This window comes from Zootoca vivipara, chromosome 16, assembly GCF_965207765.1.
Source record: "Zootoca vivipara chromosome 16, rZooViv2.hap1.1, whole genome shotgun sequence".
Taxonomy (NCBI): domain Eukaryota; kingdom Metazoa; phylum Chordata; class Lepidosauria; order Squamata; family Lacertidae; genus Zootoca; species Zootoca vivipara.
Genome location: NC_142599.1, coordinates 39,255,130 through 39,281,905, shown reverse-complemented (window position 1 = coordinate 39,281,905; position 26,776 = coordinate 39,255,130). Strand labels below are relative to the sequence as shown.

Sequence of the window (26,776 nt, the reverse complement as noted above, 5' to 3'; positions counted from 1 at the left end):
TACAAGCATATTTTGCACAATTACAAAAAGTCTTTGTAATTTTACATTTTGTTTTTTAAAAATCTGAGCTAAAACAAGTTTTCTTGGATTTGCTGAAAAACTTTTCAGCACTTTCTTCTCAAATAACTCCCCCCCCCTCCAGCAGTTTTTCTGTGCAAGCTCAGTAAGCAAAGCCCATGGAGACACTCTCCTGTCAGCCAGGTCTTTACTCTCAAACCCCTGTGTTGCAAAATATGACTCAGCAATATCAAAAGCAACACGATGGCCAAAAACAATTACAATGTGAAACTTTATGGAATAATTCAAAACATAAAGATTAGCAAACTAAAGTCCCTGAACAGGGGCGTACCCAGGATCAAAACTGGGGGGGGGGGGAGAGCCATGGTCATTCAGGGGCGGGGCCAAGGCATAGGAGGGGCCACGAAATGGGAACGTGGGCGGGGCTACAGGGCCAGCGGGCCCGACGACATGGCGGTGGCGGCAGCGGACACCTTGTGCCTCTGGGGCTGGCAGCGTCGGTGGCTACCCTGCTTGGCTGGAGAGGACGGGCGGGTCGGGCAGGCGAGAGGGGGTGGCAGGGCGGGCGAGGGCGAGGCAAGGCACGCTGCAGTCATGACAGCTCCAAGGCGTTGCTGTATATCAGCATAATATTTCAACCATGTCGTGGGTTCAAGCCCCACCTTGGGAAAAAATTCTTGCATTGCAGGGGGTTGGACTAGATGACCCTTGTGGTCCCTTCCAACTACAATTCTATGATTCTATTGATATATTATCATAGCATATGCATCATTCTGCTTTCTTGAATTGTCCTAGGCATAACAGCCAACTCCTAGAGGCCTAGGTGCCTCCCCCCCCCCCCAATTACTGGTAAATGCCGTATTTGAAAGAGTCATCCCCTCCATGTTGATGGGCTTAAGATGGAAGAGGGAGGGAAGGAAGGAAGAAATAGAGAAAGGGATAACTCACATTTGTGGGTGCCTCTGGGTGACGCTGTGATGCTGGAACTCTGCAGCAAGAGGAAGATAAGCCTGTACAGGAGCCTTGTAAGCAGCTTCCTCTCTGCTTGATTTACAGCAGGCATGTCCAACAGGTAGATGGATGTCTGTGGTAGATCACTGCTAGATCACTGCTCCCCCCAAAAGCTCACCCAAAATTTTCCTCCTCCCTAAAAAAAGCTGAACTATGACCTGAAGCCCTAAACAAAAATGGGCCTCCCTCCCTCCTAAAAGAAGCTCAACAAGTTTGACCTAAACCCCCCAAAACAGGGCTTCCCTTACTTAAAAAAACTCAACAGCTTTGACCTGAACCCTCCCAAAAGGGGGTAGATCACTCCCAGTTTTTAACTCTGTGAGTAGATCAGAGTTGGCCACCCCTGATTTACAGTATACAGATGCAGGAGGAGGGGCAGACTGGAACACCACTGCTTTTTATAAACATCACTGTGTCTATCAAAGCTACAGCCGCCCCCTTTTCTTATTCACTTCCTTTTAGCCTTGCAGAGCCACCTCAGTCAAATTGAATCCTCTGCACCCTCATTAAATTGCCAATAGAACTCTTAATGCGATCCCTGAATGCTCATTAACAACTCCCACTGAAGAACAATAGGGTGAAGTGGTGAGCTATAAAATCTTGCCTGAAAGGGGATATCTGCTCCATTGTCTTAACTGCTTAACTACCGGTAGCCACTTTGCTTTATTTATTTGATGTGTTTTTGTTACAGCTGTGTTCCCGCCCCCAACAAGCGGAAACCAAGCGGCTCTCGCTAAAGCAAAGCACGTCTCCCGTTTGCCCTTTTCCACTTCAGCTTTTGGAGGGGAAAAGTGCTGGTTATGGTCTGTAAAATACGTTAATTTTTTGTTTCTAGGGTGGGGGCAGCTGCCCCCGCCTCTCCCCCCCAGGTACGCCTATGTCTCTGAAAGTACTCAATGAATCACGGTGCCAGACTTTACCCGGTGGAGAAAAAGCTGTGAAGCTTTGTAATCGGCAATGTCCAATTCTGATGTCCAACCCTGAACTCTGCTGAACAGTGTTTCCGGATAACAACTATTGTTTCGTTGAATTCTTCACCGGCCAATTAGTTCAACAAACAGGTAGATAAATAGGTACCACTCCCGCGGGAAGGTAAACGATGTTTCCATGCGCTGCTCTCGTTTGCCAGAAGCGGCTTAGTCATGCTGGCCACATGACCCGTAAGCTGTACGCTGGCTCCCTTGGCTAGTAAAGCGAGATGAGCGCCGCAACCCCGGAGTCGTCCGCGACTGGACCTAACGGTCAGGTGTCCCTTTACGTTTTTTAAAGGCCCCCAAATTGACTAAAGAGAGAGAAATGAGGGCTTCAAATAAACAGGCACAGTTAGAGATCATGCCATCCCAACATATGCTTTCATTAAAGCCCTTGTGAGAAGAGGAACTGGACCAACCGGAATCCAAATCTTCTGCGACTGTCTCCTCCTGAACTCTGTGATCTCCAAAGGGCATGTGATCACCTGGCTACAGGTGGATGGGGTGGGCGGGCCAGGAAAGTGCTCCACTTTCTTGGGAGTCAGCTTTTCCCTTAATTAGTTCCTTTACAAGACCACGCCTTCCTCACCCACCTTTTTGGTATCCTCTGAGGTGTGTGTGCACACTTATATATTTAGAGGATCCCTCTGGGTATAAGCAGATCTTGAGCAGCTTCTTACCACCGTCAGGCGCACAGAGAGAATGTATCAGACAAAAGGAGGGGTTGTCCCGGAACAAGAGGAGCCCAACAAAGGAGGTAAGAAATGACCCTCTCTGTCTTTGGCTGGCTGGAGCAATAATTAGCATTCTCTTTTATTTTATTATTACGGTATTGTTTATATATACAGTATATAGTTTTTATTAAATTTTCTGTTTTACAATTTAAAATACTCATCTTAACATCCTTAAAATAGAAATGACTTCCCTTCTTCCCTTTCCCTGGTTCATTTTGCATATCATAAATCCCTGCATATTTTATATAAACTAAACCATTCAGTATTCCCTTATTACATCCATCAAAACTTATCTACACTGTTGAATTTATCTTAATGGTGCCAACGTTTTCAAGTGTGCACAATTCCCACCCCCATGTATTCAATAAACGTTTTCCAATCTTCTTTAAACGTATGTTCTTCTTGTTTTCTTATTCTATATGGTAAGTCTGCGAGCGGCGCATATTCTTTCAACTTGAGTTGCCATTATTCTTTGGTTGCGTCCTCGCTCGTTTTCCATTTTGGGGCTAACAAAATACTGGCTGCAGTAGTAGCATACATCAATAACCTTTTTTGACACCTGGGAATTTCAATCTGAATTATCCCCAACAGAAAGGACTCTGTTTTTGGGGGGGTGGGAGTGGGAAGTACTTTTAAACATTTTTTTCAATTCATTATGGATCATTTCCCAATACCCTTTTACCCTTTTACAAGTCCACCACATGTGAAAGAACGTTCCCTCCACCTCTTTGCATCTCCAGCACTTATCTCATTCAGTCCTGTACATCTTAGCAAGCCTACTTGGAGTTAGCATTCCCTTTTAGTTCATTCATTCATTCAGGATCTCTCCAGACTGGTGAGGCTTTTCTGTACGGGCATTGATGCAATAATAGTGCATCAGTGCTGGATTGATACCAGACCGTCCACACAGGATTCCATTTCCATTAGTTCATTTTCTGCGATGCTTCCCCAACGTTACTGCACAATTGCCCTCGGGAGGGGGCACTTTTGCAAAACGAAAGCAGGACGAAAAATAAATGGGGAATGTTTGTGGCAGGATTTCGGTAGGACGTTAAGGGAAATGCTCTGATTGGAAATGAAGCCATATGCCCTTCCTTGAACTTTTGAAGGCAAGATCGTGTATAAGGGCCCTGAGACCATCATGAGTGCAAATCGTCATGAATGCACAATTAAAAGCATGACGAGGAGTGCTGTGAGGCACCAGCTGGGGAACCCTTGAAGGAGACACACACATCCCCAGAGGAAGAAGGCTCAGAGCCCAGAGATTGGTGGTGGGACCCTGAGGATTGGGATTGGGAGGAGGGGCTGACTGCTGAAGGGGCCACAGGGTTTGGTCAGCAGAAGCCATAGCTAAATAATATCTTACAGGTGGCCATCCAACTTCTGCTTAAAAACCTCCAATGAAGGAGAGCCCAAAACCCCTTGAGGCGGTTCATTCCATGGTCGATCACCTCTTACTGTCAGAAAGTTCTTCCTGATGCATAGCTGCCAAGTTTTCCCTTTTCTCGCGAGGAAGCCTATTCAGCATAAGGGAAAATCCCTGTAAAAAAGGGATAACTTGGCAGCTATGCCCTGATGTTTGGTTGGAATCTCCTTTCTTATAACTCGCAGTCATTGGTTCGGGTCCTACCTTCCAGAGCAGGAGAAAACAAGCTTGCTCCATCTTCCATGTGACAGGCCTTTGGATATTTGAAGATGGCTGTCATATCTCCTCTTTACCATTCCTAATAAGACTTGGCTTGCACACCCTTGATCATGTCTTGGTCACCCTCCTCTCCACACATTCCAGCTGGTCAATAATCTTCTTAAACTATGGCACCCAGAACTGGACACAATATTCCAGGTGTGGTCTGACCAGTTTTGAGGCCTGCACCCATGCAAATGTTATTGAGTTGGAAGGGAATAAACAACAATGATTGATGCGGACGGGGGAGTTTCCATTCAAGGGTGCACAGTCATCTACCAGGAGCTAATTGCTGGTGGAATCTAGCTAGATTAAATGGCCTAAATTACTCATGTTGATTAGTTTCTATTGATCTAATCTGAGTAGGACTAACATTGGCTAGAACCTTGTGGGTGGGCAGTATGAAGGCATTTCCTGTTCTCCCTTCTTACTGTATCTTACTTCATCTTTAAATCAGACCTGGACTAGATACAGGGTGGCCATATTCCCAAAAGTGAAAATCCAGAGAAATTTATAGAGCTTTTTTTGGTCATAAAATAAAAGTATTGGGCTTTTTTTGAATTTTTAAATGATTTTATAAAAAACATTAACTATATGTCTAGGTTTTCCCAGACATTTTGCCAATTTGCCAAAAATCTGCCGAGACCCCATTTTTGGGCTGAATGCCCGGATGTGTTTGGGAAAACCTGGACATACGGCAGCCCTACTAGATAGCCCATCAAATAGGCCACCATCTTCTGTAAAGCCGGCCACACACCCTCAAAACTAGTTTGGAGTGCATTAATTAATGGGCAACACATGAAGATATTGATCATGATTTGTGGTATCGTGAAGCAAACACCTTATGTGTGCATTACAGTGACAAACTAAACATTCTCTAGAATTATTATTTTTAAAAAGCTTTATTATAGGGTTGTAGCCAGTGTTAGATCTGTTCAGGGTAAATCTCTTGAAATGAATGGACCTGACTGACTTGGATCCATCAATTTCAATGCGTCTATTCTGGATACATTGCATAACTTAGCTGGATTCATCCCATAATTTCTATATTAACAACATCATGCAACTTCATACTATCTCCACATTCCTTACAAATTCTGAGGGTTATGTCTAACGTTAGTCCAAGTGCACCCACTAAGAATAAATAATCCGGCAAATTTAGGTCTATTCATTTGAATGGGTCTGCCGACAATATAATGTACTTGGATCCAACCCATAATATTCCCTGACATTCTCATAATACTGTGGTCAGAAGCAGTGTCTGGCCAGAAATCGGCCAGAAAACATCCAGGAAGATTCAGATGTATGGCAAGCCAATAATCTTTAAAAATAACTCAAAAATTTTGGGGGGGCCCCTCAACTTTTGTGTCTGGATTTTTTGAAATATGGTAACCCTTTAAGCAGAAAAGCTTGTAGCCAAGCTTCAGCCCTACTCACAGGAGACCTATTGAAATGACGAACTAATTTTAATCCATCCAATTTCAATGGCATTAGTCTGAGTATCTTATTAAAATTAATATTTAATCATGAATAATTTTGATTTATGAATTGCATTTATATGCTGCCTTTCTGCAACAGCTGTTTACACTGTTAAAGCACTGAAACAAACGATATAACTTGTAAAGTTGGCCGGGCCGGTGGGTGGGGAGTGTTGAACACAACCCTAACTACATTTTTTTAAAAATATATATCTTTATTTTACCTTTTAATCTCTCCTAAAAATTACATTTCTTTTTTCTTTTTTTTTTAAAAAAACCCTCTGTTATTTGGGTATTATCATAGTGAACTTGGAAGACCAAAGCTCTTTCTTTGTTTTCTTTTTTAAAATAAATTTATTTATTTGGCTTTTCAGATTGAAATTTTACAATCACATATATCGAACATATAACGTAAAAACAAGATTCCAAAGAAACTCTTGGACTTCCCTCCTCCTCTACTGTTAATCATTTCCTCCTGCATCTTTTATGATAATCCAAATCTTTTACATCTCCATTGTGTCCAAAATTCACCATTAAGCTGCCAATGATATTCCAATGTCCTACTAACAGTTTTAACTGTTTACAATGTTTTTCTTTTAAGATAGGATATAAATTTCCCCCATTCCTTATTGAAATTTTGGGTCTACCTGATTTCTGACCCTTCCGGTCATTTTAGCCATTTCTGCATAATCCATCAGTGGGATCTGCCCTTCTTTCTACATGAGACTCTGGGAACAAAGCCTTCCTCTAGTGGTCCGTCCCCTATTAATGCCCCCCAGCCTTGACTCGTCCGTCCTTTATTGCGCTCCCCCCTCTGCCTTTGCCACCCACCTGTCTTCAAAAGACCGCAAGGGCCGTTGCGCAGAGATTGTGGGAATGGCTATACGAGTGTACAGCTCAACTCTTTCTCAACTCAAACTGCAAGCAGGTGCAAAGACTGGATCCTGAGGAGGAGGAGGAGGAGAAGGAAGAAGAAGAAGAAGCCAAGAGGCTTCTTGCTCTCAAGATTAGGTCTAGCGGGCTCAGGATAGAAGATTTCGGTTGAATATTGAGGGGCGGAGGGTGTCTTCTTGGTGGTGGCATACATTTTAAATGTTATGATGCCATGTCCCGTCCGTTTCCCCCAAGTATCCCGGAAGTTGTAGTTTTTTTAAGGGTGCTGTGGACAGTTGTACACACAGGGCCGGATTTGGGTTTGATGAGGCCCTAAGCTACTGAAGCTAACAGGGCCCTTTATATGTCCAGCTGTCCTTTGTCAACAACAATTATTTGCTGTTTTTCGTGTTGAATATATGCTATATGGTAATTTATGGACCTAATAGGGACCTAGAGCCATTTGCACATCACAAAATATGTATTTCATCAAAATAATTGTTGAACTGAAATACAATTAAGAAAAAGTATATTAATAGTGAAATAATTATTAAGCTCTAACTTAAAATGATTTTTTATTCATAACAAACTTAGTAATGCAAACACATTGGCATCTGGCAATAACAGGTTCCTTTAGAAACACAATTTACAAAGACTCAGAATCTAGTCTCTTGTTGTTGTTTAGTCGTTTAGTTGTGTCCGACTCTTCGTGACCCCATGGACCAGAGCACATTTCGTGACCCCATGGACCAGAGCACGCCAGAGCACATTTCTAGTCTCTAGAAACTTGCTATATCATGAAATAATAATAGCAAACCAGTGATATTTTAGGGAGCAGGCTAGCAGGCGGGGCCCCATGATTTACATCATAGGAGCCTACACAACACAAAACCCTGTTGCTGAGTGTAGGTTTTATTTTATTTGTTTTTTATCTTATATTTTAGAAATGTACATCGTTTTTTCCCTTTAAATATTTTTTGGGGCCCCCGAGAGAGTGAGACCCTAAACTATAGCTTGTTTAGCTTATACGTAAATCTGGCACCGGGGTTGGGTGGGGGTGCGCGGGGTCCTCCTAAAATGCTCAGCAGCACTACAGTTCCCAGGGTCCTTTGCGGGGCAGAGCCACGACTGTTTACAGTGGTATTCTAGTGCTTTGAATTAAGTGGATGTGGCCACCAGAAGACAATGGACCAGGCCAGGCCTGCCATGATGCAGCAGGAATTAATTTGCCTAAGGCAGGCAACATCCACAGTGCACTTTTGAAAGAGCCATGATACCGCTTTAAACAGTCACGGCTCCTATGGGAGCTGTAGTTTGTCATGGGTGCTGGGAGTTGATAGGAGGAAAACCCAGTTCCCCTCTCAGGATTACAGTTCTCAGAGTGGTTTACCATCCAAACCCTTTCCCCTAAGGAACTCTGGGAATTGTAGCTCTGTGAGGGGAATAGGGGGTCTTCTCCTAACAAATCTTGGCACACTTGACAAACTACAACTCTCAGAATTATTTTGGGGAAGCCATGGGTGTTTAAAGTTGGTATCACGGTGCTTTAAATGTGTGACGTGAACATGGCCTTAGCCGTGTCCATTAACTTAATCGGGACTATTTTGAGTAAGACTAGAATTGAAGACAGCCCTATGCAGTGCTTCCCCCCCCCCCCCAAAAAAAAAACTTGTTTAGGGATACGCTCATTTTCCTACTCATATTGAAATACTGCCCCTCAATGAGGACAAACTTAGATTCACAAAATGTTTAGGGGTATGTGTACCCCTGCATCCCTCCAGAAAAAAGCACTGGCTCTATGATTGCATCCTTTACTTGTCAGTCTCTCATTAGAAGTAAATAATTTAAAGTATCTGCTGGACTCCCTCAGTGGGTGGGATATTTGTTTCAGTCCTGCCTTTTTAAAAACATGAATAAGTTTGACATCTTTCTCTGTTTTTTAATGCTGGTTTTAATGTATGTGCTTTTATTGCTGTAAGATAATAATAATAATAATAATAATAATAATAATAATAATAATAATAATAATAATAATGTGGATATACTGACGCTTTCCTTCTCCCTCTTCCAAAAGCTACAGAGCAGTGTGGATGTCATGGCCCAGGTTATGCGACACCTCTGGATGCTATGAGAGGTAAGTCTCACATGGATTCCACCACTGGCCAGAAATCGAGACCTTATTTCAACCCACACGACAATCAGGTTTACCGGTAGCAATCAAGATTGCTCAGGAGGAAGATTAAGGGATTAGGCACAAGTACAGAGGAGGTGTGGTTTATCAGTGGCTAATAATTATGGCAAAACTTCCAGGTAAAGGAGCAGGATACATTGAAAGACCAGTTGTTGAGGGTGTAAGAGAGGATGTGCTGTTCTGTTTGTGCCCTTCTTCTGGTCTTCCTAGGGACATCCAGTTAGCTGCTGTGGGAGGAAGGGTGTGGGGACTGCTCTGTTCCAGAAGGGCTCAGGTTTTTTAATTTTTATTATAAGAAAATTTACAAACAATCTCTAGCTATAGCTATTTAATAGTGGTGTTGTACAATAAAAGCATCAAAACTTCATAAACTATAAAATGCAGAAGGATCTAATTCATTCTCGGAAAATGCTTGGCGAAACAGGAACATTTTCGGCAGGTGACAAAATGTCAGGATTGTTGGGGCCTGTCTGATTTCAGTAGGAACAACATTCCAAATTGTGGAGGCCACCACCCTAGAAGCCTTGGCTTGTGAAGAAGCTTATGCCACATTTGCACTGTTTATTTAAAGTGGTGTGATACCGCTTTAGGCAGTCATGGTTTCCCCTAAAGAATCTTGGGAGCTGTACTTTGTTAAGAGTGCTGAGAGATGTTGAGAGGCCCCTGTTGCAGAGGTACAATTCTCAGAGTGGTTTAACAATCAGAATTGCTCTCCACAGGGAACTCTGTGAATTGTAACTCTGGGAGGGGAACAGGGGCCTCTTAACATCTCTTCTAAGAACTCGCACCTGCCCTGTGGAACATCCTTCCACCAGATATCAAAGAGATAAGTAACGATATGACCTTTGTAACCCGAAAGTTACGTATCCAGAGCAGTACATAACTAGAGGGTCCACTGTACATGAAAACCATAGGACAGTCAGGAGGGCATCTCCAGATGATCACAATGATCTGGGAATAAGGAATAAAAAATATCTCTTCAGGTAACCTGGTCCATTTAGGGATTTCTACACTAACTAACAGAACTTAGCTCAGTAATATACCAGTAGCCACTGCAAAGCTTTCAGTTTTGGAGTAATGCACTCATTGTGTGCTGGTACACCCGGCACTTTTATCAAGATATGAGTGCGGGCACCTCCTTTTTTTCACACACAAAAGGTACTGAATGCACCGGTGCAGAACTGTTCCAGCCAAAAGTCAAGACATTCTGCACTAGCTGCAGTTTCCAAACCAATGTCAAGGGTGGCCCCACATGGAGCGCATTGCAGTAGTCCAACCTGGTAGTTACCTGGGCCTGCATCATTATGGCCAGGTGATATGAATGCCACTTCATTGTCTGCATTCAAATACCCTTTCTGAAATGTATAAGAAACTGCACCCAGAGCAGTGTAGCGGTTAGAGCACTGGGTTGACATCAAAGAGGCCTGGATTAAATTCCCCACTAAACACACATTAAGCCAGGCATCACCTGCCTTGATGAAGCGGTAGCAGGGACATTTACGCTGCCCTGAGGTCCTCGGATGAAGGGTGAAATAAGAATTAATAACCACACTCAAAGTCTTTTGAGCCTTCTATATTAACCTTCCATGCCTCTTAACAGCACCACATATTACACTCAGCACAATAAAGGAAAGTTGTCCAAGCTGGCACATAACAAATTACTTTCAATTAATCAAAGCTTTCTCCTTTGAAGGTGTGAAAGTAATAAACGAAGACATTCTACTCTGCCAGCTTATTAAAATTTCCCTGGGCATCTGAATTCAGAAAATGCAGAGTCACTGGGAATTGTGAATCAGATGATGCTTCTAGGCGGCCTGTTGACTGAGCATTTATCTTAGGCTGTGGTGCGCACAATACTTTTAAAGCTCCTCCGAAGCCCCTTCTCCCCCCTCAAGGAATTCTGGGCACTGTAGTTCATTGCTGGGAATTATAACTCTTGTGTGAGGTAAACTGCAGTGTCCTTTGAGGGAAAGAATGTGTTTTGAATGTGCATCAGAGGTAAAGCTTTGGTTTCCTCCTTGCAGGGAGACCTTAGACGATGATGGCTATTTAAAGAGCCTTCATTCTGATTTCACTTCCACAGTTTCCAGGCACTTTTTTTGTCACATAAAGTCTAATATTTTGTGGACGCAAGACCTGCCAACCATCTTTTAATTGTGCCACCTGCATCTGAGTCTGAGCCCAGTGACATCTGGAGGCCCACAAATTCCACCTCCCTTCCCTAAAACAACTTAGCAGCTCTTATAATCTTCCACTGAAATATTAGGAACATAAGGAGAGTCTGCTGGATCTGGCCAATGGCCCATCCAGTCCAGCGTCCTGTTCTCACAGTAGCCAACCTGATCCCTCAAGCAGGATTTTCAGTTTTAGGATTTGGTGTAAGCATCCCAGCTTCCGTGTATTGGATCATGACACACTAACAGAGGACTGGACAAATTTGTGGAGGATAAAGCTATCCATGACTATTAGCCAGTATGGCGATGTCATACCCGCCAAGTGTCCTGGGAAAAACGGGACACCCCATTTTCTCACACGAGATCACGGTGGCCATTTTGGGTGCCACAATTTTGTCCCTGAAAAAGCTTTTTTTCGGGGCGATATCACAACACAGGTCACGTGACTCGTCTGGGAGGGCACCCCGGAAGACTCCCATCCAGGTTTTTGATCTGAAAAAGTTGGGTGGTATGTGATGTTCTCCCTCCATTGTTGGAGGCAGGGTGCCTTTGAATGCCTGTTCCTGGGATTTCTCTTGTGCTCAGTCTCACTAAGTAACCTTAGAGAAATCACATTCAGTACTGTATGTCATATTGGAACAGATTGTTGCACATCCTACAGGAATCGTTGAGACAAGGTGATATTGAAAGACTGTTAGGATGGCATTAGAGACAGGTAAGCTTTGCAAAAAGATTTCTCTAAGCTTGGGCTGAGTGGCTCAGAGCTCATCCCTTTCCTCACTCAAGACAGATCCCTAAATATGGACTTTCCCCCCCTGAAGGTCCACGAGAGAAGCTGATCTACGTGCCCTGCATCTTAACTGGGACCGGAACACAGCAGCCTGATTACCTTGCTACGGTGGATGTGGATCCGGAATCTCCCTGCTATTGCCAGGTATCACATTAGATCCGCCTTCTCTCACCTGGTGCCCCTTCTGGCTGCTTCGGACTACAACTCCCATCAGCCCCAGCTAGCGCAGGTGGGGTTGATGGGAGCTGTAGTTCAAAGCAGCTGGAGAAGGCGTCAGACTTGGGAAAGCTGGCTTTAGGAATCTTTACCACACAGTCGAAAGCCTGTCTTTGGGGACTGTAGCCTCACGAAAGATTCACCTCCAAGAATGGTTGATAAAGATCCACAGTTCTCAGGTTGGAAAGTATCATGTAGGAAAGAAATGGTTTAGCAGCCAAACTATCTAGCCAGGGAAGAGAGCCTTACTTCAGCGAGGCAGCATTCGAATTCAGAACCCACGGTGCAAAGTGGGGCAGGAGAGGCATGTAAATGTGAACTCTGACTCCTTTGTGTATTGCTGCCAACGGTTAATTACGCTTTCTGCCACTAGCTGATTTATAGCCTGGGAATCTTAGCAAGGTGAACATTGGCGCCTGGCATTCTAGGGGAACTGCCAGGGGCCTTGGCACTTGGATGGCATCGACTGCTAATGTGAGCCCTGAGCACCCCCCCCCTTCCATTAAGTGTAGCCACCATTTAAATTTCCTACTGTTCTCCCCCTACCTGGCCTTGCTCTGGGTGTCTGTGAGAAATGTTACTGTGATAGAACCAGAGACTCGTCCAACTCCCTGCACTGCAGGAATATGCTGGTGGCATTATCAGCTCCTCACTCTAACCAACTGCATTTATACCCTGACTTTGGTTATACCCTTACATGGTTCTTTCCCTCCTCAGTTAATCCCCACAAGAACCCCATGAGATTACGTTAGGCCGAGAGAGAGATTGGCTGCCCCAAGCTCACCCCAGATGAGCTTTGTGGCCAAGTGGGGATTTCAACCCTGCTCTCTACCAGAGGTCCAAGTCCGGCACTCTAACCACTGCACCACGCTGCCTGTGTGGCAGAGATGGCGGCTGAACCCAAGCACCCAAGGCTGCTCTGAGGGGTGCTGCTTTGCCCCCCACCCAAATGGCAGAGGGTGTCTGCCCCAGGGCGATTTACCAGGCTCCCATTGGACCTGAGCTTGGGTTATTCCCTTGTTCCACCTGCCACATTGCACAGGGTTTTATTTTCTTTCGTTGTGGAGATGCAGAGCTAGATGTTTATAAACAGCGGCGGCAGGCAACCTCGATTAGAATCGTCTGGAAAGACAACCCCCGGGGGGAAGATGAAAGAGAGCTCAAACCTAAGGAGTGGGGGGAGACTAATTTCTGGGGAAGCATCTCTGCCTTAAAAGTCCTCTTATGGGTTCATTATTCGACACTCCCCATTCCCTGAAACCAAAGGCCTCTGCAGAAACTGGCTGCCGAAAAGCTGAAAGGCGGAATCAGGAAAAGGCAGATCTTCTTTGCACAGTGGAGATTCTGTCCTGAATCTTCCAGCATTCAGCTTCATTGGATGAGTTCAATGCCCATGAAATTCTAGGGCTATGAGAGAAGGGGGGGGGGGAAGAATTCCATCCACTTTCACCATTCCATGCTTAATTTTATATGGCTCTATCATGTCCCTTCTGTCTTGTGGGACATCTTGTAGGAAGGAGTTCCACAGTTTAACTATGCACTGTCTGAAAAGGAACTTTAGATTGCCTCTCCTGATCCCAACCTAATCTAGCAGAGCTCTCCTTACCTCCTTGGTTCATTCATTTTTTGAACAGCCATGCCGAAACCTGGCTAGCTCAGTTGGTTAAGAGCATGGTTCTGACAATGCCAAGGTTGCAGGTCCAATCCTGTATGGGACGGCTGCATAGTCCTGCATTGCAGGGTCCCTTTGTATGTGCCCTGAGTTATTTCCACCCTCTGTCCCCTTTAAGAAATATCAGGAAGGCCTTTGCTGACAAATTCCAAGATACATTTTGCTAACGACTGGAAAGGCGAAGACGAAGCAACTTAATAAGACCTGAGAACAATTAACATGCGCCAAATTAATAGAACAGTTTCTTCCAGATTGGGCAGAGCTGTGCACCTGCAGTTCATTTGCATGAACTGCACCCCAGGGGCAAAATCGGCCTTTTCTCATATCGCTGGAATCACCACTTTAAGTGCTAAGTGATAACTTGTTCAGGTTCCTCGAATAAACACACCCTTAAATGAATGCACATGACGCTGGCATCACTTCTCTGGGAAATGTCACCAGCCCCAGAGCAACTAATTTAGGCCCATTAATTCCATATTCCGTATACGGCCTGATATTTGCTAATGTACATTTTAGCATTATTCGTTGTATAAGCACCTCGTGTATATTTTCCTTTTCAGTATTCAAAGCCTAGGTGAGGCTCTTGTAAAAGAAAAACAAAGACGTTTCCATTTTTTAAAATAAAAAGAATAGAGTTGCCCGTTTCAAAATACGGCCTTCATCAGAAGAGTCAGGGGCTGGCCCGATTGTTAGGCAAAGTGAGCCACCTACCTCAGGCGGCAGCGAGGGCACGGCTATGCAATGAGCAAGAGTGGAAGGAAAAATGAATTCAGTTCACATTTCAAGGGGAGCCTATTCAGTTTGCACGTTTGGTAATGAGACGCACATGGAAGCGCTTTGGACAGAGGGGTGGACATCCCCCTCCCCACCTCGCCCAGAAGTGCGACCTCTTACCTTCCTCTCCCATCTTCCCAATAGGTGATCCATCGCCTTCCCATGCTGTATGTCGATGATGAGCTGCATCACACGGGGTGGAATGCCTGCAGCAGCTGCTTCGGGGACACCAGCAAGAAGCGTAACCGCCTGGTCCTCCCCAGCCTGGGGTCTTCCCGCATTTACATAGTGGATACAGGGACGGACCTGCGAGCCCCCAGGATGTTTAAAGTATGTCTTCCCTCAAAGGAGCGGAACTCAGATAGGCGTGGGTAGAGTGGGGGGAGGGGGGATGTAGCTGAAGGGTCCTGAATATATCGTTCATTTATTTCATAAAATTTAGGTACCTTTTGATTGTAAAAAGAATAATAAAAAACACACCTCCCAAGCGGTTCCCTAAGAAGAAAAGAAAAAAACACCAATGAAAAACAGTTAAAAACAAATATTTAAAACAGTGGTTCTCAAACTTTTCTCTCTAGGCCACACTTTCAGAAATTCGCTGGCAGCACAACAAATTTTTTCTTGATAAGAAATACATTGGAAAACAAAAAGAAACAACTCCTGGCTGTGCTTGATTTATAACATAGAAGAGCAAAACTACCGTGTGTGCAATATGATCAGCACAGCAGCCACCGAAGAACATTTGAATCATTCCCAAAATGTAACACTGATTGCCCTAGAATATTCCTGCCACACTTACCATCCTCTCCTGCCACACCAGCGTGGCACGCCCTTTGAGAACCACTGATTTAAAACACTTTCTTTTAAAAAATTACATTCAATGGTAAGCTAAAAACTCACATGTCAACACCCTGTGTGTCTGGGGGGAAATGTTCTTAACAGACGCCGATAAGGGGGCAGCGAAAGCTGACATCCGTAGGAAGGGAGTTCCGAAGTGTGGGTGCTGCCACATTTATGGCATCCGTGATGTGTCTTGAAATGTTCTGAGGGTGACAGGTTTATAACACAGGGATGGTGAATGCTGGGGTGGAAGCCAGATGCGGCCCTCCAGACCTCTCTGTCTGGCCCTCAGAACTCTCTCCAGGCAATGCCCCTCCTAAACCACACCCCTTCTTCTCAGGTTACACCTCTTACTCGCCCTCCTTTGCATCCTCCTTGAGTTTTTGCCTGGCTCTGGCTGGGATGGATCTGGCTGGGATGGCTAAACAATGAATAAAATGGAAATGAGCACTTAAGACAGGACCACTTTTAATGAGACCAAACGAGGGGAACAAGAACCCACCCTTGTGATTTGGTTGCTGATGAGGAGAAGAGTAGAAATTAGGGGAGATGTATAGGTAATATTTTGCTGACCCAGAAAAACACCTTCGGCTCACTCCATTATTGGCTGGAATAAAAAAAAAGTTTGTTGCGTTGCAGAAGCCGACAATAGGCTTCGGAGGAGGAGGAGGAGGAGGAGGAGGAGGAGGAAGAAGAGAATGATACATAATTCATACAAAAGCAATTACACCCGTAAGCTGTAATTAGAGTAGATGATATTGAGCCACGATCAGCAGAGGCGGGTCCCCTCCCATCAAAAGTGCTGGCTTTGGCAGGGGTTGTTTAAATGTTTTCAGAGGATGCAGTTGAGATCGTGAGAGCAGAAATAGATTGGACATTAAAAGTAAACATGCCCAGGAAGGGGTATATTGATATGGTTTTCCTGGTGATACAGACCAAGAAAACAAAGAACAGACAGAAAGCTGATGAACGTGTATCCATGCAGCTAAAGTAGCGAAAGATGAAAGATCTAGAAGAGAAATGAGACAGGTTTTATAAGGAAAAAAGAACCATCAACAGGAGAATAAGTTTCTCTGAGAAAAAACATATCTACATAGAACATGGAGCAATTAAGAACTGGTGAGTTCAGCAAAACTCGCATGATCCACTGAGGAAGATCATTTTAATCACATCACAGCTCTCGTTGGTGACAGCCTTTGGAGTTTGATCTGTGGGTGCTGAATCCTAGATTTTAAGAAAAAAGTGCTTTTGTGTAAAGAACAGGAAGAATAATCACATCAGAAGCTTACAGTGGTACCTCTGGTTACGAACTTAATTCGTTCCGGAGGTCCGTTCTTAAGCTGGGGCGCGCTTTCGCTAATGGGGCCTCCTGCTGCATGCGTACGTGCCTCTGAATGATTTCTGTTCGCATCCTGAGGTGAAGTTCGCAACCAGGAGCAGCTACTTCCGGGTTAGCAGAGCTCGTAACCTGAAGCGTTCGTAACCAGAGGTACCACTCTATTTCTCTCCCTGACTCTCCTCGCAGGTTATTGAGCCCAGGGAAGTCTTTGAGAAGTGCAACTTGACTTTCCCACACACATCCCACTGCCTGGGTAGCGGAGAGGTGATGATCAGCGCTTTGGCCGACACGCTTGGCAACGGGAAAGGTATGGCCAGCTGTGTTTGTGTGTCACTTACACACTTCTCTGTGGGAAGCAGAGACCCATGATGCAAAATGTGTATGCAATTGGCATATGCTACTACAATCGTACCTTGGCTGTCGGACTTAATCCATTCTGGAAGTCCGTTCGACTCCCAAAACCGTTTGAAAACCAAGACGCAGCTTCCGATTGGCTGCAGGAGCTTCTTGCATTCAAGCAGAAGCCACGTTGGACGTTCAGCTTCCAAAAAATGTTCGCAAACTGAAACACTCACTTCCGGGTTTGCAGCGCTCAGGAGCCAAAACGTCCGAGTATCAAGGTGTTTGAGAACCAAGGTACGACTGTATATGTTTATAGATGCCTCTGGGCAAATACTTAGATCGCGAGTGGCTGGGGCCTCGCCAGCACTGCATTCTGCACCCAGAGACCCTGTAAGAATAGTTTAGAAACATGAGGATAGCCCTGCCGCTGGATCAGGCCAAAGCGGGGCTCATCCAGTCTAGCATTCTCTTCTCACAGTGGCCAGGGCTGGATTAACCATTCAGTAAAATAAGGGCATCGAGGGGAGGGGGGAACCACAGAAATTTTCCATTGGCGGATTTACTATGGACCATATTGTGAATCAGGTTCCACACCAAAAAAAACCTGCCACAATAAAAGAAAAAAATCACACACACACAAAACATTAATTCTTTATTTTATGGTTTACTGTATTATGGTTTATATTTTGAATTAGAGATATATATGGAGGCACCAAGTGTTTGGGGCCTCTAACGGTCTTAATGCAGGCCTCCCAGAGATACCCCCATGGAAAACCCAAAAGCAGGAGCTGAGCACAAGAACCCTCTCTCCACCTGTGATTCCCAGCACTGGACCCAATGGGTTCCCTTTGGCTTGACCCTGCAGGGCTTTCCTGATGTTAACTCCCATCGCCCCCAGCCACCGTTGATCAGGAAGGATGATGGGAGTTGAAATCTAGCCATATCTGGAGGGCCACAGGCTCCCCAATGTGGGATACTTGCAGTGCATCCTATATTATTTAAACTAAAAGCCTAAAACCAGCCTATCTAAGCTCCCCTTTTAAGCTGCAAAGGGATGCACTCTGCTGAACAACAGACATGAGGGAGGAAGGATAATAACAGCTAGACTGGGGACTGGGAGCAGCCATCAATACCATATAACACCAGTCCTGAAAGACCTACATTGGCTCCCAGTACATTTCTGAGCACAATTCAAAGTGTTGGTGCTGACCTTGAAAGCCCTAAACGGCCTCGGCCCAGCATACCTGAAGGAGCGTCTCCACCCCCATCGTTCAGCCCAGACACTGAGGTCCAGCGCCGAGGGCCTTCTGGCAGTTCCCTCACTGCAAAAAGCAAAGCTACAGGGAACCAGGCAGAGGGCCTTCTCAGTAGTGGCGCCTGCCCTGTGGAATGCCCTCCCATCAGATGTCAAGGAAATAAACAACTACTTGACTTTTACAAGACATCTGAAGGCAGCTCTGTTTAGGGAAGTTTTCAATGTCTGATGTTTTATCATGTTTTTAATATTCTGTTGGGAGCCACCCAGAGTGGCAAGATGGGCAGGGTATAAATATATTGTTATCATTATCATTATCATTATTATATCTATTAATATCTAATAAATATATTGTCTCCTGGCATCTATTCACATCCTTGCACCATAACCCAGGCTTCACTTACACAAAAATGTGTGCCTCCCCATGCCTGTTTGAATTAATTTGCACCCCCGCTCCCTGCAACAGCCTCAACCCAAATCGTAAGTTCACGCTTATCTCTGTAAATACGTCGCTTTCTGATAACAGTTGTTGTTGTGACTCCAGGTGGGTTCATCCTTATTGACGCGGAGACCTGGGAAGTGAAAGGGACCTGGGAGCGGCCGGGGGACGAGCCCCCGCAAGGCTACGACTTCTGGTACCAGCCGAGGCACAATGTCATGATCAGCACCGAGTGGGGAGTGCCCAAGTACTTTGCGAACGGTTTCAACCCGGAGGATCTGAAGAAAGGTACATCCTTCGTATGAGACGAGTGCGGGGGGAGGGGGAACCTGCCGTTGAGGCGGTCGATTTCGGGCCACCTTCAGATCCCAGTGGTTTTTTGACCCATGACACTTGTGGACTGGTTGAACGCAGAGGAATGGTGGGGGGAACCAGCTAGGAAGGAGGCTCAGAGCTGTTAAGTGTCATGGGTGTCTCCCCCTCTTGTTGCAACAAGTCCTCCTCCCCCCTGGTCTCCCAGAACCAGAAGAGGCATGAAAAGAGCAGAGGAGAAGTTAGCTTTGCAGAGGCACAGTCTCTGATTGCTTGGAAAAAGCCCTGGAGGGGAGGGGAATTAGACGGCTGTGGGGAGGCAGTCTCGGCAACTGCTTCCCGGGGGCAAGACCTACCAGAGATGAGCTAGGCCTGAGATTCTGTCGCATATTGCGTTTTTGCTAATTGAGAGTGATTTACTGCTGGCTCGCTCCTGACACTCAGGGCTAAAAGCCCCGAGTAGCCTGTTTCCTTGGGTGTTGCAGGATCGTGACCAGGGTCCCTCTGTGGTTGATGTTGTCCTTGTTTTGCTCCTCTGCAGAGCGCTACGGGCGTCGCCTGAACGTCTGGGACTGGACGACCCACTGCCTCATCCAGCAGATTGATGTTGGGGAAGATTCCGCCCCGCTGGAGATCCGTTTCCTACATAACCCCAACGCCGCGCACGGAATGGTGGGCTGCACATTGCAGAGTTCCATTCATCATTTCTTCAAGACAGAGGTTAGAAGGAAGGGGGGGCAGGGGAGCCCACAGGAGTTTGGGGGCCCAGTAAGCAGTTGTTGGATCGGGCCCTCTGACTCCCTTGGGAAAGAGGACGCAGATTTGCATAAAATCTGGGCATTCCATTTGGGGTAGGGATTCTGCAACCTCCACCTGCACTTCTCGTGTAGCAGTACTTGGAGAAATTAACTTCTAGGGAGTACCTGATCTCAGATGAACCCACCATAGGAAGGATGTTTCCTGGTTGCTAGGGAAAAAAGGAAGGACAAACTACAGAGATTCCAAGGGCCAGAAAATGAGACAGGAGCAATAAAATATCCCTATTTTCTTATCACTTGATGCCTGAACAACCCATTTGTCAGTCACAGCTCCAACCTCACTCATTGGCTAAAAACGCTGAAAGGCAGGAACAGCCAGCCTCGCTCATCTCACAGAAACTGCTTCAAAGGGTACCAGGACATTTTGATCGGTAACTAACTTTCTAGGAGGGCTGCAGACTGACTCTGAAAAGCAGAAACAAACTCAGGGTCTGAAGACCCTGCTTGCCGTGGACCCAGCACATCAGTATTCCTGGTACCTGCCTCTTGGCAGCCCTGAATTTCAGGAAGAGAGAGAGAGAGAAATTAAATGGACCCCAATTTTATGGATCTGTTGCATGGGGAACGGGTTACAGATTAGCATGCTAAGTTCCAGGTTCAGTTCCTGGCATCCCTGGATATCAGATCTCAAGAAGTATCTGCCAACCCAGGCTAACAGCATGGAGCGAGATGGACCAGCGAGTCCTTCTCTTTCCAGTGCCCAGTGTGTGTGTGTAACGTTCCTTTATTGACAAGCTAGAATGTGGAGGGCAGCCAAGATGATCAAGGGTTTGGAAACCGAGCCTTATGGGGAGTGCTTGAAGGAGCTGGGTATGTTTAGCCTGGAAAAAGAGGAGACTGAGAGGAGATATGATCGCCATTTTCAGATATCTCAAGTGCTGAGAAGGGAACAAGCTCATTTTCTGCTGGTCTGGAGGGTAGAACCCGAAACACTGGATTAAAGTTGCAAGAAAGGGGATTCCGACTAAAAATATGGAAAAACTTTCAGACCGTGAGAGCTATTCAACAGTGGAACAGTCTCCCTCGGGATGTTGTGGGCTCCCCTTCCTTGGAGGTTTTTAAGCAGAGGTTGGATGGCCATCTGTCAGGGTTGGACTAGATGACCCTTAGGTCCCTTCCAACTCTATACGATTCTATGATTCTATCCCTTGCACAAGAGGGATAAAAATGGAACTGCCCATGATTTAACAGCTTCAGAGGAAGCCCCAAAGTTTGTAGGAGTACAGACCTTCCTCCATGGTGAATCCCAGGAAGGGAACCCCAAAACATAGCCCACAGAGAGCCCACAGATTGGTCGAGGAATGCTGACTGATGGTTGAGCGGGGGAAACTGAAAGCCAGGGGTTGGGGAGGAACGCCGTGGTCTGTCTGGGCTCTTCAGCAGAGATCCCCCTTCTCAACATGCTTTTCTGCTGCAGGATGGGGACTGGGCAGCCGAAAAGGTGATCCAGATTCCAAACAAGAAGGTGTCAGGCTGGTACTTTCCCGAAATGCCAGGTGAGTAAAGAACAAGAAATGGGCGGCCGGTGGCTTGCTTTCCACGTTCCTTTCAACTGAATCCAGCAGCCACTGTTCCTGGAGTAAAACCTAGCGTCGGATTTGGTCAATAGGGCAGCTAGCGCCACTTTCTGGAAGACAGAGAACCGGTCGCTGTTGTTCCGTGCCTTGGCAACCCCTAGATTAGACTACTGCAATGTGCTCCACGCAGGGCCGCCCTTGAAGACGGCCTGGAATTGTAGTTCTGAGTTGGGAGCTTCCTGACGACTCTCAGCACCCTGCACAAGCTATAGTTCCCAGAATCCTTTGGGGGCTAAAGGAAGCCATGACTGCTTAAAGTGGCGCCAAAGTGCTTTCAACGAATGGTGTGGTCTTTGAATCTGGGTGGCAGAAAATAACCTAGTGAGCCCGAGGAATGAAAGAAAGCGGGTGCTGACCTGCCCTCTCCTATTTCAGGTTTCGTCACTGACATCCTCATTTCAATGGACGACCGGTTCCTGTACTTGAGCAACTGGCTGCATGGCGACCTCCGCCAGTACGACATCACCAACCCGTTCTGCCCTAAACTGGTTGGCCAGGTAAAAGAGCGCCACCACCCCTGGGGTTCCCAGAAGCTTCTGGCTGACCACGGTTGGAAACAGGATACTGGGCTAAATGACCGCAGAATTCTCATCACATCCACACTCTTGGTTCAGTTCCACCTCAGGGCTGGCCTCATGGGCCACATTCAACACCCATCTGTCAATCCCTGGACATCACGATGACGACTGGGGATTTAAAAGAACCTCGCAGGCAACAAAAGACGGTTAAAATGGAGGAAGAAGGCTCTGTTTTAGCAAGGGGTTCAATGTTCCTGGAACTCCCCACTACTGATCTAACACCATTATTATTATTATTATTATTATTATTATTATTATTATTATTATTATTATTATTATTATACCGCCCTATATCCAGGGGTCTCAGGGTGGTTCACATTTAAAAAATCACAGTATATAAAATAAAAATAAAAGCAATAACCCAATAATACACCCCCCACCCCCGAAGAGCCATATTTTAAAAGGGTATGGGATGTTGATCAGGCCAACTAAAGGCCTGGTTAAAAATGAATGTTTTTGCCTGGTGCCTAAAGGTGTATAATGAAGGCGCCAGGCAAACTTCCATGCTTCCCCCAAGGAATCCTGGGAACTAGTCCCCCCCCCCCCCCGTGGTGCTAGAACTCCCAGCCCTCCACAAACTATTCTTTGCAGGGAAAGCCACGTTTTAAAAGTGTAGGCATGGATATGACCTTGTCAAGCCAAAATCTCACAGGCAGCTCCTTGGAAGATGCTGTTGCTCATGAGCTCAGCTGACCGTCTCTCTCTCTCTCTCTCTCTTTCTCTCTCTCTCTCTCTCTCTCTCCCTCTCTTGGGGTTTCGGGGGACTTGTTTTGCGCTCCCAGGTGTTTGTTGGTGGGAACATTTACAAAGGCGGCGTGGTGACCGTCTTGGAAGACTATGAGCTGGACTGCCAGCCTGACCCGTTTATGATCCAGGTGAGTGAAGTTGGAGCAGCAAGGGTGGCGAGGGAGGGGGAGGAATCCAAAATGAACCTTCCTCACCCCGCATTTTCTCTGCCTTTAGGGAAAGAGGGTCTATGGGGGACCTCAAATGATTCAACTCAGCTTGGATGGTAAGAGGCTGTATACAACTACCTCTTTGTACACACCTTGGGACAAGCAGTTTTACCCTCAGATGGTCAGGTAAGAAAATCAAGCAGTTAACTGGCCGATTCCTCCCCTTCTTCCCCGGCTCTGTACTGAAATCTGGTATGTGTGTATCATAAGTTCAGGGGGTTGGACTAGATGACCCTCGGGGGTACCATTCAATGCTACAATTCTATGATTCTTTAAGTGTCACAGCCTCCCTGCCAGGGAGATGCTAGGGAATGAACCTGGCACCTTCTGCAGGCAAAGCAAGTGCTAATGCACTGAGCTATGCCCCTTCCCTTAAATATAATAGCAAGATTCCAGTCCTCATGGTTCTTTTCTTTTTTTAAGCTTTATTAAAGCTTTTTCATAATGCAATACAATAAAACAATCTAAATAAGAACAAAGAGAGAAAGAGAAAACACCAAAGGAAAACAAAAAAAGAGGAGAAAGAGAAATGAAAAATGAAAAGGGCTTCTGATTTTTCCATCAGTCAGTTATATAAAAGAAATGATTCAAAATATTCACTCTAGAATGACACCTAAACTGATCTACTTTCTGTTCTGTTTTCCCAGATAGATTAATTTATTTTCCCTTTTATGCAAAAAGTCCAAAAGGGGATCTCTGATTATTATCATTAATAAATGCCAGCAATGGTTTTCCTCTAATCAAACCAATCAGCTTTGTCTCCCATAACTTCAGTGAGCCTTCCTCCATATTAGACAGCAATAAGTCTTTCCATCTTGGTCCACACAAGAGTCTCTCCACTGTGATCATACAGGTGAAACTCGGAAAATTAGAATATCGTCAAAAAGTGCATTTATTTCAGTAATGCAACTTCTTATGTTTTATTTTTCTTTTAATTTTTACAGATGCTTTCTTTTGGAAATTCCACAGGAATAAAACAAATAGTTACCATAATACAAAAATAAACATCGCTATGACATTTCATTACTTCCATTCCATTTATAATTTACCCGCCTAACAACAATAATTACAATTACAACAAATAAAGGCTTGACACATCTTGCTTTGCATGCCATGCATCTATCTCATATTTTGGTTTCACCTTTTAAGTTGCGTTACTGAAATAAATGCACTTTTCGACGATATTCTAATTTCCCAAGTTTCACCTGTATATTAAAATAGTAATCCCATAGTTCTTTGCTTATTGTGCATACGGTCCTCGTGGTTCTGATGAACGGTCTGGTTTAAGCAGGAACACAGGGATCTGCCTTGTACATCTGGTCCTGTCTGCACTGGCCGGCAGCACCCCCCCTGCTTCCAGGCACAGAGTCTTTCCCAGCTGTACCTCGAGAAGCTGGGGAATTGAACCTTCTGCATGCCAAGCGAAGGATCTGCCAGCTGCTAAGCTCCCTTTGCCTTTGCCTTTTGCAGGGAAGGGTCAGTCATGCTGCAGATCGACGTGAACACCGAGCGCGGCGGCCTCAGTGTGAACCCGAACTTCCTGGTGGATTTCGGGAAGGAGCCCTACGGTCCCGCTCGCGCCCACGAGATGCGCTACCCCGGGGGAGATTGCACCTCGGACATCTGGGTCTAGGTGGTCTGGGCAGGCATCTCTCTCCCATCCTTCCTCCCGCTGAGCTAACTTTACGGGAGCGCGTCCGAGGGTCTCTTCGTCACAGGTTTTCATCCTTTAAAAATGTCTGTATGCACATGCTGAGTCATGGGATGGCATTGTCCCTCACTCTCCTGAGTCAGCAGTTTTCTTCCCCGCCCACCCCCAAAGTATTTTTTTTCTTATATTTCGTACAACAATAAACCAATCTAAAGTGGGGGGGGACGGCATAGGGTGGTTTTGGCACTCAACTCATTGCATGACAAGACTGTTGAAAACAGAACTGCAGAAAATGAATAAACATTTTTTTAAAATCTCATATGCTTGAGACATGGCCCCTTCATTAATGGGTGGTCTGATTGTCTGATTTATTTACATAACTGAAAATGTGAAACTAGGTAAAGGGTAAAGGGGACCCCTGACCATTAGGTCCAGTCGTGACCGACTCTGGGGTTGTGCGCTCATCTCGCATTATTGGCCGAGGGAGCCGGCGTATAGCTTCCAGGTCATGTGGCCAGCATGACAAAGCCGCTTCTGGCAAACCAGAGCAGCACATGGAAACGCAGCACATGAGGTATCAAATGGACCACATTTAATCTTCCCTTGCACCTCACATCTATACTGTGCTAAATGCTCAGAGAGCATTTATTATTATTATATTTATTTATATTCCACTTTTCCCCCAGACCAGGAGGACTCAAGGCAGCTTTACAGAAATCAAAGCAACACAGTTAAAACACAGAAAGATAAAAAATATATAAACTGTAATAGTTAAAATGTAATTAAACTGCAGTAATAGAATTAAAACAATATATAAGGTTCCTCATAAGGCTGTTTCCAGACCCCTGATCATCTCAGTCACCCTCCTCTGCACACCTTCCAGCTTGTCAACATCCTTCTTAAATTGTGGCGCCCAGAACTGGACACCGTATTCCAGGTGTACTCTGACCAAGGCAGAATAGAACTGGACTATAACTTCCCTCGATCTGGACTCTAGACTTCTGTCAGGAAACCTGTTGATGGGTTTACCTGGCTTTTAATGGGTTTAATGGAGAGCCTGGTTATTCCTTTGTGATGGTAAATACTTAATTCCTGAGTCCAGGTCACAGGCTCACCCTTTTCATACCCAAATGTGCCCTTAAGGCAAGATTTGTGAGCACAGAGACAATGGGGAGGTTTTCGCATTTCCTTCCTCCTTGCAGAGAAGCATTTCAGACATGCAGCCTATTGGTTTGTTTGTTTGTTTGTTTATCTATCTATGTGTTTGCCTGGTACATTTATTTTTTTATCTTAGACCTTATAATTCTCATAACACTGTGGTCTTGATTCAGGCTGAGGTTTGGGGTTTTGGTATTTTTTTTGAATGGGAGAGAATGATCCCCTGCAAAGTAGAGGGGACAATGTGTTTGTGTGCGAAGAACCGGTCGTTTTGAAACAATTACGAGACGCACAACTTTCTGCCCTGTGGTTGAGTACCCGTTTCCCATGCAGAAGTTCCCAAGTTCGATCCCTGGCATCTCCAGATATGGGGCTGCGGTGCTCCCTGCCTGAAACCCAGGAGACCTGCCCTCCCCATGCCTCCAAAAACACCCTCCAGACCCAGACAAATGGGTGAGAGTGACCCACAGTTTCCGCAAACTCATTCATTCCTGGGGCTGCAGCGTCACCTGGTGGTCAAACAGCCACCTAGCAATTTAAACGGCATCCTTCCTGGAACAAAAAGCCCACCCAGATCCCTTGCAGGTATAGGGATCCAGTATAGGGATCCAGTATAGTAGAGGGCCCAGCCCTCTGGCACCCTAGATTGTCTACCTCCATTATTGTTGAAAGCCAGGAGAGACTGTCCTTAAACCACTTCCAGTTCTTGACGGAAGCAAATAGCCGTGCGTAATAAATTTTGACCCAGCCTGCTTTTAAAGATAAACCCTGTGCAATTTGTAGTTTCTGAAGCAATCTGTGAACAGCCACACTGCAGAACACACCCTTTTCTTAATTTAGCAAAGTAGTTAGGGGTAGTTGTTGTTTTTTCTTTAAAAAATGTTTAGGGGTACTCTCCTTTGGACTTGAGAAAAATCACCATTTT

At 45.5% G+C, this 26,776-nt stretch overlaps 1 protein-coding gene across 3 annotated transcripts; it reads left to right on the top strand.

The window, feature by feature from the left end:
• Positions 1-1,951: 1,951 nt before the first annotated feature.
• On the top strand, positions 1,952-25,012 carry LOC118076033 (methanethiol oxidase). 3 transcript variants are annotated; one of them, XM_088660137.1, is made up of 12 exons: positions 1,952-2,090; positions 8,844-8,903; positions 11,956-12,068; positions 14,731-14,916; positions 16,952-17,072; positions 18,907-19,089; positions 19,655-19,833; positions 21,349-21,427; positions 21,884-22,005; positions 22,869-22,961; positions 23,050-23,168; positions 24,513-25,012. In XM_088660137.1, exons 2-12 carry the CDS (start codon positions 8,897-8,899, stop codon positions 24,673-24,675), a joined length of 1,365 nt encoding a protein of 454 aa, XP_088516263.1. In that variant the 5' UTR covers positions 1,952-2,090; positions 8,844-8,896; the 3' UTR covers positions 24,676-25,012. The 3 variants fall into 3 exon arrangements, with proteins under 3 accessions (XP_088516263.1, XP_034954422.3, XP_088516264.1); XM_035098531.3 differs by lacking the exon at positions 1,952-2,090 and adding an exon at positions 2,605-2,757; XM_088660138.1 differs by lacking the exon at positions 1,952-2,090 and adding an exon at positions 6,503-6,824 and having other exon boundaries at positions 8,850-8,903; positions 24,513-24,999.
• Positions 25,013-26,776: the final 1,764 nt, after the last annotated feature.

Excerpts from the sequence above, each read along its gene's own strand:
- LOC118076033 (XM_088660138.1), top strand. The coding sequence starts at position 6,617 with ATGAGACTCTGGGAACAAAGCCTTCCTCTAGTGGTCCGTCCCCTATTA. Across the intron at positions 14,917-16,951 it reads GAGCCCCCAGGATGTTTAAA|GTTATTGAGCCCAGGGAAGT; the intron begins GTATGTCTTCCC and ends CTCTCCTCGCAG. Across the intron at positions 19,090-19,654 it reads CCCGGAGGATCTGAAGAAAG|AGCGCTACGGGCGTCGCCTG; the intron begins GTACATCCTTCG and ends GCTCCTCTGCAG.